The 14,625-nt window shown below is 40.6% G+C and overlaps 1 protein-coding gene across 1 annotated transcript in view; it reads right to left on the reverse strand.

The window, feature by feature from the left end:
• LOC124763286 (tricalbin-1-like) overlaps positions 1 to 14,625 on the reverse strand; it is a 295,056-nt gene that overhangs the window by 24,407 nt on the left and 256,024 nt on the right. The window contains exon 19 of the mRNA XM_047249126.1: positions 10,619 to 10,845. Coding sequence (XP_047105082.1) covers positions 10,619 to 10,845 — 227 coding nt within the window. The remainder of the gene's footprint in view (positions 1 to 10,618; positions 10,846 to 14,625) is intronic.

The following is a 14,625-nucleotide window of genomic DNA, read 5'->3' on the forward strand; positions in this document are numbered from 1 at the left end:
TGTGCCTATCTGTGACTCAGCATCTCCACTGTATGGCAAGTAGCAACTTTCCTTTCCATAGAACTGACTGTGGTCCTTTGGTGCAGAACCAAGTGGAGGGTCTGAATCAGAGGCTCAGGCGGTTCTGTGACTGTGTAGGCTGCAGATTCCTTGACTTGCGCCATCAGATGGTGGGTTTCCGGGTTCCGCTTAATAGGTCAGGAGTCCACTACACACAGGAGGCAGCTACACGGGTAGTGGGGGCTGTGTGGAAGGGACTGGGCAGTTTTTTAGGTTAGAGGGTCTCAGGGAACCACAGAAGGGGGATCCGTCAGAAAGTGGGCAGGTAAAACACAGTAAGGTAGTTGTAGAAACGATTGGTATTGTAGTTTAAATTGTCGTAGCTGTGGTGGGAAAGAACCATAGCTCCAAGCCATAATAGAAAGCACTGAAGCTCAAATAGTTGTAGGTACAGAGAGCTGGCTAAAGCCGGAAATAAGTTCAGCCGAATTTTTTTCAAAGGATCTAACAGTGTTCGCAAAGGATAGATTAAATACAGTTGGTTGTGGAGTATTTGTTGCTGTCAGAGGTAGTTTGCCTTGTAGTGAAATTGAAGTAGATAGTTCATGTGAAATAGTATGGGTAGAGGTTATACCTGACAATCAGACTAAACTATTAATTGGATCGTTTTACCAACCCCCTGACTCAGAAGACATAGTTGCTGAACAGTTCAAAGAAAACTTGAGTCTCATTTCAAATCAGTACCCCGCTCATACAATTATAGTTGGTGGCGACTTCAATGTACCCTCGATATGCTGGAAAAATTATATGTTTAAAGTCAGCGGCAAGCATGAAACATCATACGAAATTGTACTGAATGCTTTCTCAGAAAATGATTTTGAACAATTAGTTCATGAGCCCACTCGAAGCGTAAATGGTTGTGAAAGCATACTTGACCTTTTAGCAACAAATAATCCTGGACAAATAGTGAGTGTTGTGACGAATACAGGGATCAGCGACCACAAGGCAGTTGCTGCTAGGCTGAATACCATAACACCTACAACCATCAAAAAGGAACGCAAAGTATATCTATTCAAAAAAGCTGATAAAAAGGCTCTTAATACCTTTTTAAGAGACAGTCTTCACTCCTTCCAATCTGATCATGTAAGTGTAGAAAAGCTGTGGAATGTTTTTAAGGAGATAGTATCAACAGCAAACTGCAAGATATATACCACATAAATTAATAAGTGATGGTACTGACCCCCCATGGTACATAAAATGGGTCAGATCATTGTTGCAAAAGCAACAATAAAAGCGTGCCAAATTTAAAAGAATGCAAAATCCCCAAGACTGGCAAAGTTTTACAGAAGTTCAAAATATGGTGCTTACGTCAATGCGAGATACTTTTAATAATTTCCACAATGAAATTCTGTCTCGAAATCTGGCAGAAAACCCAAAGAGATTCTGGTCATACATAAAGCACACCAGTGGCAAGACACAATCAATACCTTCACTGCACGATAACAACGGTGAAGTCACTGATGACAGTGCCACTAAAGCAGAGTTATTATACACGGTTTTCTGAAAATCCTTCACCAAAGAAGATGAAGTAAATATTCCTGAATTCCAATCAAGAACAACTGCCAAGATGAGAAACATAGAAGTAGATATCCTCAGTGTAACAAAGTAGCTTAAATCACTTAATAAAGGCAAGGCCTCCAGTCCAGATTGTACACCAGTCAGGTTCCTCTCAGAGTATGATCAATTATATATAACCACTCACTCACAGAAAGATATGTACCTAAAGACTGGAAAATTGGTCAAATCACATCAATACCCAAAAAGGGAAGTAGGAGTAATCTGCTGAATTACAGAACTATATCACTAACATTGATTTGCAGTAGGGTTTTAGAACATATACTGTATTCGAACATTATGAAGTACCTCGGAGAAAACGATTTATTGACATATAGTCAGCACGGATTCAGAAAATATCATTCTTGTGAAACACAACTAGCTCTTTATACTCATGAAGTAATAAAAGCTATCGACAGGGGATGTCAAGTTGATTCCATATTTTTAGATTTCCAGAAGGCTTTCGACACTGTTCCTCACAAGCGTCTTCTAATCAAAGTGCGTGCCTATGGAGTATTGCCTCAGTTGTGCGACTGGATTCGTGATTTCCTGTCAGAAAGGTCATAGTTCGTGGTAATAGATGGAAAGTCATTGAGTAAAACAGAAGTAATATCTGGCGTGCCCCAAGGAAGTGTTATAGGCCCTCTATTGTTCCTGATCTGTATTAACGACATGGGAGACAATCTGAGTAGCTGTCTTAGATTGTTTGCAGATGATGCTGTCATTTACCATCTTGTAAAGTCATCAGATGATCAAAACTACTTGCAAAATGATTTAAATAAGATATCTGTATGGTGCGAAAAGTGACAATTGACCCTGCGTAAAGAAAAGTGCGAAGTTATTCACATGAGTACTAAAAGAAATCAGCTAAATTTCGATTACGCGATAAGTCACACAAATCTGAGGGTTATAAATTCAACTAAATACTTAGGGATTACAATTACAAATAACCTAATTAGGAATGATCACATAGATAATATTGTGGGTAGAGAAAACCAAAGACTGCAATTCATTGGCAGAACACTTAGAAGGTGCAAAAGGTCTATCAAAGAGACTGCTTACACTACGCTTGTCCGCCCTATTCTGGAGTACTGCTGTGCAGTGTGGGATCCGCATCAGGTGAGACTGACGGATGACATCAAAAAAGTACAAAGAAGGACAGCTCATTTTGTATTATCGCGAAATAGGGGAGATAGTGTCACAGACATGATACGTGAATTGGAGTGGCAATCACTAAAACAAAGGCTTTTCAGATGCGACGGGACCTTTGAAATTTCAATCACCAGTTTTCTCCTCTGATTGCAAAAACATTCTGTTGCCACCCACCTACATAGGGAGAAATTTTCATCACGATAAAATAAGAGAAATCAGGGCTCGCACCGAAAAATTTAAGTGCTTGTTTTTCCCGCGTGCCATTCGAGAGTAGAACACTAGAGAGACAGCATGAAAGTGATTCATTGAACCCTCTGCCAGGCACTTTATTGTGAATAGCAGAGTAATCACGTAGATGTAGATGTAGAATATTGTTACATTCCATTCTGGATTTTCCATTGTTTGATTTCTGCCTGACGGCTTTTCTTCAATCCTAATCCAGTGCTCTTTTCCTTTGTTACTATTTTCTAATGCGTCACTGTACTCAATTTCTGTCCTCCTTTCTCTACTTTCCTGTGTTTCTCTTGTTGCCTTACAAACCACACTGTAAGCTCTACTTATGAGCCACACTGTATCAACCGTCTCGGCCGCATGCAACAGTTGGCTACAAGACCATGCTCATTGTTGGTACAGCATCTTATGTTCCACATTACTCCCGCTGATATCATTACTCCTATATTCTCAAATTGATCACTCTCCCTGCATCACTGTCTCTTATTTTCGCGTGTTATTTCCCGCACTTTTCTGGTGCCTCACAATCTTGTATCTCTTCCTACAAACCCCTCCCTACCTCACACTCTTTCTCCATTCTATCCCAATTGGCACCCACTAAGTCCACCTCACTCAGCCACATCCACCATAACCCTTCTTCACACTTATCCACCCTCAGACCTGCTACCCAAAATTATTTATATTTTTACTTAGATCTCACTGTGACTTCATGCAAGTTTTAGTGAGTTTTTGCCTATTGCTATCACCGACTGCCTCAGATTTCATCTTATTTCCCCCCTTTTGCTTCCATTTCATCCTTCTCGTGATCTTTCACATGTATTTAGGTGTATTTTTGAAAAATTTTTCGGACATAATTCTATGCTATTTATGTAATTTTTCATAATTTTTCGAATTTTCCCCACCACTATGGATCCTTGCTCCTTCCATCTGCGTCAATACAGAAAAGTTTCCTTATTCCTTGCCAGAAATAGTCCCACATACTGTTCCTGCATTGTTGCTTGGCTCATGGAATCTCCCCAAATGGCCTTACATTCAAATTACCATCTCCAGCTGCCACCCCTACTTACACAATTGCCTCCACCCATTCAGATTCTGCCAATTCTTAATCTTCATCAACATAGTCCTGCAAAACCATATCAACGAAGCCCAAACCTCCTTGTAGTACCTCCTCTCCATCTGCAAAATTCTCCTGCTATGCAGTCCCAAAATCCTGGAACCCATAACATATATTGAAATTATTGCCCTCCAGGAACTAGAGCAACACGCACAACATCCCCCCAAAAAGCTCTCCATCCTGTTCATTTCCTACTCCCACCTTGGAGTACCACCATCCACCACTTCTACGACAACCTTCGAACCTCCCTCACATCCCCTCATAGCTGACAAACCTTGTCTTGCAGACCTACTATATTTACCCCATCCTCCGAAACCCCTCCCACAACCACACAGAATCCAGAAACCAAACAGACCTGAAACACAGTCATGAGCCTTTCATCCAGAAGCCTTAGCCACACAGAAATTTCAGTCCTTTCCAAAGGCCTCACCTTTTGCCCCACTCCCAAATTCAATCATGCAGGACTTGTTAAAGACCTTCTCTCCTTCTCTCAGTCTCCAATGTAAACACTTTTTGTCACCAACCCCACCAATCAACTCAACCAAAGATCAATGTTGAACACTGCCTAACTCAGTTCACTCCTCCATCCAACTGTGATCCACCCCACTGCTCCCAAATCAAACCCTGTTAACTTTCCATAATTTCTTAATCTCAATCCTTGCCTCACCATCATTCCCCAAATCCCTTAACAAGCAAACTAACCTTACTTCCAAAGAAAGAACTGCAGTCCACCATGTAAACACTGATCCTGACCTTATAATCCTATTTGTGGGCAAAGGCTCCACCACTGTTGTTTTGAACCGCACAGATTACCTGGCAGAAGGACTCCATCAGCTGTCAAATACATTCACCTACAAACCTTGCCACAGTGACCCCACTCCAGAAATCCAGCAGGATCTCCAGTCACTCCTCAAATCCTTAGGCCCATCCCAGAACCTCTCCCCAGAGTTCATCTCTCTGCTCACCCATACCACTCCCTGCACCCCTACCAACTACATGCTTCCTAAAGTCCATAAACCCAACCCAGGATGCCCCATTGTGGGCAGTTACTGTACCTCCACTGAGAGAATTTCTGCTCTAGTAGACCAGCACCTTCAACCTATTACCCAGAACCTACCCTCTTATATAAAGGATACCAACCATTTCCTCCACTGGCTCTCCACAATTCCTGCCCCTTTACCACATGGTGCCCTGCTCGTCACTATCGATGCCACCTCCCTTTACACTAACATCTCTACTGTTCATGGCCTTACTGCTATTGAACACCATCTTTCCCAACACCCAACGGATTCCAAACTAACAACCTCCTTCCTAGTCGCCATGCCAAACTACATCCTCACCCACAATTACTTCTCGTTTGAAGGCATTACCTACAAACAAATCTGGGGTATGGCTATGGGCACCTGAATGGCACCATCTTATGCCAACTTATTCATGGGCCATCTAGAGGAATCCTCCCTAAATATCCAGAATCCTAAATCCCTCACCAGGTTCAGATTCACTGATGACATCTTTGCAATCTAGATCGAGGGTGAGGACATCCTATCCAAATTCCTCCCAAACCTCAACAACTTCTCCACCATTTGTTTCACCTGGTCCTACTGAACCCAACAATCCACCTTCCTAGATGTTGACCTTCGTCCATATCAAACCTACTAACCACCAGCAATATCTCCACTTCCACAGCTGGCACCCGTTGGGCCGTGTATCTGCAGTGACGAGCGATCCCTATCGAAATATACTGAGAGTCTCACTGATGCCTTCACAGACTGTAATTATCCTCCCAACCTTGTACAAACACAAATCTCCTGTGCCTTATCTTTCCTGTCTCCCACCACCTCCCAAAGTCGCACTGTCCGGCCACAGAGGAGCATTCCTCTTAGAACTAAGTACCACCCAGGACTGGAGGAACTGAATTACATTCTCCGTGAGGGTTACAACTACCTCTAATTGTGCTTTGAAATGAGAAATGTCTTGCCACTATCCTTCCCTTCCCTCTCCCTCTCCCCCTCCCCCCCCCCCCCCCCCACACACAGTGGTATTCTGCCATCCACTGAACCTACACAATATACTCATCCCTCCCTACATGACTCCTGCTCCCAACCCCTTACCTCATGGCTCATATCCTTGTAATAGATCAAGATACAAGATCTGTCTCATACATCCTCCTACCACCAGCTACACCATTCCAGTCACAAAATCATCTATCCCATTAAAGGCAGAGCTCCCTGTGAAACCAGTCATGTGATCTGCAAGTTAAACTGCAACCAACAAGCTGTCTGTCTGCATGAATGACCATCAACAAACTGTGGCCAAGAAACAAGTGGACAACCCTGTTGGTGTGCACACTGCCAAACAAGACATCCTTCATTTCAATGACTGCTTCATAGCCTGTACCATATGGATCCTTCTTACCAACACCAGATTTTCTGAATTGCGCAGGTGGGAACTTTCCCTGCAACAAATCCTATGTTCCCATAACCCTCCTGGCCTCAACCTGCGTTAGTCATTGTCTTCACCCATCCAGCCCATTCCCTGTTCACATTCCAGCACTACGCAGCTCTCATTCCACTGTCGCACCCAATTTTTTTACTTCTCTCTTTTTCTACCCCTCCCCCCCCCCCCCCTCCCAGCCCGCCCAACTGCAGATAGCTGCCCTACACTCTCTCATCTCTTTGCGCCCCCCAGCAACAATTCACTGTCGATTACCCCTACCCTACTATCCCTCCCCCTTCCCACCCCAGCCAGTCACCACTCCCATCATGCACTGCTGCTTCTGCTCATAGTTTGGCTTTAGTTGCCTGAGACTGCAATCATGTGTGTGAGAGTTGCGTTTGCTTGAGTGTGTTTGAGTATGTCTGTCATATGTTTTCTGATGAAGGCCTTACTGGCTGAAAGGTTTATTTGTGAGTCTTTTTGTCGCGCCTATCTGTGACTCAGCATCTCTGCTATATGGTGAGTAGCAACTTTCCTTTTCATAAAAAGTTTTTTTCAGTATTCAGCTGTAGAATTCATTTTCTTGTGTACATCAGCAGGCAAATTTATGATGTTATTGGCGTTGCTTTTTGACTAAAATTAAGGTCTCACCTACATATTTTTTGCAGTACATCATGTGTTGTAAGCAGGTTTCCTGGCTGCCTAATTTTTCTGTTCAAGGTGGTTTATGAAAATATCTACTATTGAGCCAGATATGGATGAACCTATAGCTAGCCCATATCATTGTTGATAAACATTACCACTGAATACAAAGTAACTGTAGCTGAGGATTAGTTCTAGTAACATTATAAATTCAATAATTTCAGCTTGTAAACACTTTTTGTGCTTTAGTGAGTTGTTTATTCTTACTGCAAGAAACACTTCAATAGGGATATTGGAATATGGGTGTGTGATGTCTAGTTATAGACAATGGGCACCATCTAGAATGTTTGTTCATTTTACTGCAGTGACTAAAGTGATATTGCTCTTTGCAGTATACATAGTTTCATATGTGACTTTTTTAAGGTACTGACTGAGTTTGTAGATATTTAATATGCATGACTGTTCATGTTGTTAACTAAGGGTCTCATTGGACATCCCCTTTGTGTAGTTTAGGCTGGGATCTTAATATGAGGGTTTTAAGGCTCATACAGGTAAGAAATTTGTGTTCTGTAACTGTCCTTTGATTTTGCTATGGAATTGTGTTGTTGGATCTTTGTTTAGTTTTTCTATGTTGTTTTCTGTGAAAAATTTATGAACTTTTTCAGTGCACTCACCTTCCTCCATAATGACAGTTGTGTGGCTTTTACCTGCTTTTGTGTTTATTTGATGATTTTCTCTAGTGTTTTTGAATCATTTTGTATGTGTCTATGGTTATCTTCATATCTCACTACTTCCTTTCCTATGAGTTTATTTAGGTTTTCATTGCTGTTTAGTTTTACAATATCTGTTGCATTCTCTATTGCCACTATGAACTGTTTCAGTGTATTCTCTCAAAGGCTTTGTTTTGCACTATCTTTGAAACCTTTGTTTAACAAGTTTAACTCTCTGTCACTAAATACTATGTGTTGTTCACTACTCTGCTGTAGAATGTGTGGTTTTTTTAACAGTGTTCCCTCTTTAATATTCTCATATTGTTTGGATTTCAGACTGTTCAGTTTCTTACTGTGTGTTACAGATCTTACAGCACTCCTCAAAACTATGTCACAAATTTTCTCCCCAAAAGGTTCCATGTATTAGGGTCCATTCTGTTTGCTATTTGTGAATGTATGTCCAGAAGTTGTCCATTTGTAATCCTTTTCTTCTTGTGTAAGAGCTTTACTTCTGTATTTAATCACACTGCTTCCATTTTTCACTTCAAAATCTTCGTATCATGACTTCTCTATCCTAGATTAACGTTAATGTAAAACTTTCTGGCAGATTAAAACTGTGTGCCCGACAGAGACTCGAACTCGGGACCTTTGCCTTTCGCGGGCAAGTGCTCTACCATCTGAGCTACCGAAGAATGACTCATGCCCAGTCCTCACAGATATACTGGCAGAAGTAAAGCTGTGAGGACCGGGCATGAGTCGTGCTTCGGTAGCTCAGATGGTAGAGCACTTGCCCGCGAAAGGCAAAGGTCCCGAGTTTGAGTCTCGGTCGGACACACAGTTTCAATCTGCCAGGAAGTTTCATATCAGCACACACTCCGCTGCAGAGTGAAAATCTCATTCTGGAACGTTAATGTAGTTTGGAATCAGACCCAACTGCTGACACCACTTGCTGAATTTCGTGTGTGTAATTGTTTTGAAAACTTACATTTTTGTGTTTTTGAACTTGCATATTACTTTCATTGCCTGGCTATGTACTAATGACTTAATTTCACTCACTATAATTGATGTTTCTGGAAAAACTGTAACTGAGTCAGTTATGATTTAAAGAATGAAAAACTGCAGCAGTTATTTATTTTTTCATGCTTAGCACAATATGTTTCAAGAATTAATTCTCATTTCAAAGTGCATTTGTTTGCATAAATATTTTTTGTGATGTTTGCATGTGTGATTTTCTGTGTAATGGAAGAGTCACAATACTTGTAAATAGAAAAACAAAAGTACTATCTCTAAGCTTAGCTTAGAAAAAGTATTCCAAGATTCATTTCTCCAATTTTCTGACTGTAGTATAACCTCAAAAACACAATTACAGTAAAAGAAAGGTACAAATCACATCAAAAACGTGTTGTGCTAAACACACAAAAATAAGTAACTGGTGCAGTTTTTCATTATTTACATCATGTATAAAACTTTTTGGTTTGCTGAATTTTACTCCTTCTATCTTCAGAATTTCAAAGAGTGTACTGTATTTCAGTCAACACCGTCAAGGGCTTTTTTCCAAATCTACAAAAGCTATAAATGTAAGTTTGCCTTTCATTAGCCTATGTTCTAAGATAAATCATAGAGTCAATATTGTTTTGTATGTGCCCAAATTTCTCTGTTGTGTTAGTATTTTGCAACTATGACTTATTAAACTGATAGTTCAGTAATATTCACAGCTGTCACCAGCTGCTTTCTTTGGAATTTTAATTCCTCTTGAAGCCTCAAGATATTTCACCTGACTCATAATCTTGCACACCAGGTGGAATAGTTTTGTTAAAAAAACCAAATTCTTAGGATTATGACCAGAAAGTAACATTAAATAGAATAAGCATATAAAATATCTAAACACAAAATTGAGCAAGACATGCTACCTTCTTTGTTCACTAAAATTCTGCGGTAGTTAGAAAACAGTGAAGTGTGCATATCATACCAACTTTCAATGTCACCTTAAATTTGAGGTCACATTTTGGGGAAAAACTAAAGCAGCTATTATTGCTTTCAAATTTCAAAAAGGGCTATAAGAATCATGTTTGGATGCAAACACAGACACTCATTTAGTGCTCTGTCCAAGATCTAGCATTCCTTCTTTTTCATGTCCCTACATTGTGGAAAACCTTATATTTTAAAATAAATGTAATAGCTAAGGACAGTACATTGCAGTAACACTGTGATATTCATGATCACTGTACCATACAAAATAAAAATTTACACATGACCCAAATCAACACATTTATGTGCAAAGATGGTACTTTTCACACTGGAGATAAACTTTATCATAAACTTCGCAAAAACATAAAAACTAATAATGAGCCAAAATAATTTTTTGTTGACAACAGGACCCCATCAGCCTTTAGTTTCTCTCTGACCCCAGCTTTACAGAACTAACCTGCACTGTTTCCTTGGTAGTCTGTCTACAACCTACCCTACCCATTCTCTTCTCACCCCACTAATTCCCATTTGCATCAGGCAGTTACTACTGTCTGCATCTGTGCAAGTATTCTCCAGTGCTGTGTTCCTATCCCCTTTCCCTTCAGCCACTTCCTCTTCTTAACCAATGGGCTATGGTTCCCATGACTCCTCCCTTACTATTGCCTCTTCCATACTCATTTCACACATTTGATCGACAATAGCTATAGTGATGGAAAAATGTAGCTGACTTGTCTCACTGAAATTAACGTACCTGAAAGCAGATCTTGAAGAGTGACCCTCCGTGCTCCTATAAGCTCCTTGCCTGTTCCTCTTACTTCAAATAATAGAACAGCATGTCTAGGAATCTGTTCTGGTTGGTCCAGCTGGAATGCTAAATCAAATCTGGGATTTGGAACAGCTGGTAGAAGACGTGATTTAGCCACTGTTCTCCCTCCAGTCACCACGTTTCCTCCTCGACTCACACCAGGACTTGAAACTCTGGAAAGCCAACAATATTACTATGTCTTCAAACAACAGGATCATTTCACATAAACTTTCTGCTACTGTTGTGTGGAAGATGTGTAAATAAATACTGTATATTACTGCATTTGTGATCTGACTATACTTACAGCCCATCTTACAAACTTCTGCCCTACATAACAGACATAACAGAAAATAAATACTCGCATATAAATAAGAGACTGATGAAATTACAGAAGTGTGAAGTGAGAGTGGAAGTGATACAAAAACCATCTACATAAGTATACCACAAACCACAAACATATATTGCACTGATGTGCCCAATCATCAAAGAAATTTGCCACTAAAGATGTTTAGAATGAATGAAGTCAAATGTGTGTGGCTAATTTAATAAGTTTTTATTTTGTTGTAAATATATGCCTAAATATGTAGAAATAACAACTGCCGGCTGTGTGTTGTAAACTAACTATTATTTGTAGAGCCACAGCTATGTAACAAACATACCATGAGAATTGACAAAAAGTTACGATCACTTTACACTGACATATATCAGTCATTCATTACAATAATATTATTTTCTGAAAGATAGTGACTTGGTACACTGCAAAGTGTACTGGGTTCACAACTTCCTATTAACATCAACATTATTTTGAATTACACCAAAAGCCGGCCGAAGTGGCCGTGCGGTTAAAGGCGCTGCAGTCTGGAACCGCAGGACCGCTACGGTCGCAGGTTCCAATCCTGCCTCGGGCGTGGATGTTTGTGATGTCCTTAGGTTAGTTAGGTTTAACTAGTTCTAAGTTCTAGGGGACTAATGACCTCAGCAGTTGAGTCCCATAGTGCTCAGAGCCATTTGAACCATTTGAATTACACCAAAAATAACCTCTATAGAAAGTAAGTAACTATAGCACCACGCTTTGGAATTGTAGGCTTGTCTATTGTGGCCTTAGTCTTACCTGGAAGTTAGTGACTATAGTTTTCTGACCTGAAACTGCAATAATTTAACAATGCTTCAATCTAATCATTTCCTGTAATGAATAAAATTTCTTGGAAAAAGCGCAGGTATGTCTGTTGACACATTTGCTGCTGAGGTTTCATTTAATAGAAGTTTGTGAACTCAGAGAGACACTTAGTAGATTTTTCTAAAGAGTGGGAAGAGGCAGTGCACCTAAGGATACCTTTAACTGAGGTGGAGATATTCCAATAAACTCTTTTGGTAATGGGCAGTGGCCCAGCATTCAAACCCTGTTCGTACTAAGTAATGTCCCGAAAGCTATGAAACAATGGTACTAAAACTATCTGTCTTCGCTTATTGTGAAGCACAGCAGTACACCAAATTATGTGGTGAAAAACATTTGACTGCAGTCAACCAGTACTCGCAATCTTCAAACAATAAAATCACCTAATGATCTCAACAATCACATATTCAAAATAGTGGTTTGCAGTACAGGCATGTCAATCTGAGTTCAATTACAAAAACCAATATCATTTCTTTGACAAGCAATAGATTTTAGAAAAAAGAATTTGCAGTCTTTATGAGCAAAACATTTTTTTACCAAAGGGGTGGGGGTTTTTACTCTCAGGCAGGACGTGATCTTGATAACCAATCTGTTTGAGGCTTACATTTAGCTGCAATGAGCTTTAAGTCACTGGAGACAGGAGAGGAAGATTAGATAGACATATTTCCACCTCTGTCAATCAAAAACTATGCCTTTTTCATGTGCTCTGTTATGAGAGATTGATAATTATCTTCTGTGATTCTTGAATTTTGTCAGAGTAATTAGTATTCCATGATGTTGAGACTGCAGTCAAAAGATGTCGACATCTTGCTACAAATCCAAAACCTCAAGGGATAGTTGTCTTGTTTGGAATCATCTGCCATCAGTGTTCACTTCTTGACACCAGCAGTTACTTAAGTGTACAGTTCAATGTCATATTCTGCTTGTGGAGTGGTGCCATTGCAAGGGGAATTTGAAACACTTGACTTGCAGGTCATTATTTACTTCATCAGTGTAATTATCTACACTTGACCCACAGTTAAGCTCTCATTACTTTTACAAACGCAACAGTGACCCATTTGAACAACAAATTTCTATAATGCCCCCCACAGCCTGTGCAATGAATTTAAGCCCACTAGTACATGCTGCAAGAACTTTCTCTGTATACCTGGTAGGCTTGAGAGCCAGACGTTTTTTAGGGTGTCATTGCGTCTTGAGGCACAGTAGCAGCTACGATGATATGTGATCACTGAGCTCCTCTTAATGCAAATTTAATCAATACTATGACAATCGCCAGATGACAAAATGTGTGATGATACTGTATTTACCTGCACATAGTGGTGTAGCTACATTGTCCTAAATCGAACAATGGAAGACCACGACGGATTACAACAATTTTACGAAAAGGACAGATTGCTACTCACCACATAGAAGAGACACTGAGTCACAAACAAGCAGAATGAAAAGACTACCACACATTTTAGCTTTCAGCCAGAAGGCCTTCTTCTGAAGTAGAAAACACTCACACATTCACACAAGCGCAACTCGCATACATTTGACCACCGACTCTGGCCACTGCAGCCAGAGACAGTGGTCATGCATGTGTGAGTTGTGTGTTTGCTGTCATTGTATCAAATTTTACCAAGTCCTGTTTGGTTCCTCAGTTACATGACAATAATGCACAAACCTACACACAGTAATTTATCATATAAGCAATTTACATTCACTTCATTAATTATGGTTGTGGCTTACCATAACACGGTCTTTAATTATCACATCAAGGTCACCAATAGTATTAATTGTCTTTTAAAATAAAGGCCAAGGATACAGATCATTACAGTATGATGATATCACTAGATTTTTAATGAGACTGTTCTATATGCGAAAAAGTGAAAAATCCAGGGTGGAAGAACAACAATGGGAAAAACTAGATTGCTACTCACCACACAGAGGAGCCACTAGTTGCAGACAGGCACAAGGAAAAAGAACACAATATATTCAGCTATTGGACAAAACCCTTCATCAGATGTAGAAAAACACACAAACTGACACAATCACAACTTACATTCATGTGACCACTGTCATCTCTGGGCACTGAGGAACAACTTTGACTTTGTCCGAGTTAAGCAGCAGTGTTTGCTGGGGTGGGTTGTGGTGGTACGGAAGTGTCGTGAGGCGAGGAGGAGGAGATACTGCAGCATAGTGCTGCCTGTGGAAGCATCGCGGACATGGTGGGGACAGTATAGGGCTGTTATATTCAGTAACAGGAGGCTGTGCTTGAGAGCAAGTGTTGGGAGTGTCAGAGAGGGGAAAAGTAAAAAGCACTATGTGGGGTAATTGGTGGTATAGAAGTCATATGTAGTACTGGATTGGGAACAGGGAAGTAGATAGGTACACAGAGGACAGGGACTAGCAAAGGTTGAGGCAGGGTTAGGGAGGGAGAGAGGAGGGGGGGGGGGGGGGGGGGAGAAGGGGAACAAAGGATATGTTGCAGGGAGATTTTGTCCCTGTGCAATCCAGAAACCTGGTGATGCTAGGAATAATTCAAATGACACAGGCTTTGGTAATGGTCATTAAAGTCAAACACATCATGTTTGGTGGCACACATTGCAAATCGAGTGATCCAGCTGCCTCATCCAATGCAGCAGTGACAATTCATGTGGACAGACAGCTTGTTAGTTGTCACACAGAATCCGACACAGTGGTTGCAGCTAAATTGCTAGATCACATGGCTACCTTTGTAGGTAGTCCTGCCTTTGATGGGGTAGGAGATGCCTGTGTCAGGGCCAGAGTAGGTGGA

This window comes from Schistocerca piceifrons, chromosome 1, assembly GCF_021461385.2.
Source record: "Schistocerca piceifrons isolate TAMUIC-IGC-003096 chromosome 1, iqSchPice1.1, whole genome shotgun sequence".
In the NCBI taxonomy this organism is placed as follows: domain Eukaryota; kingdom Metazoa; phylum Arthropoda; class Insecta; order Orthoptera; family Acrididae; genus Schistocerca; species Schistocerca piceifrons.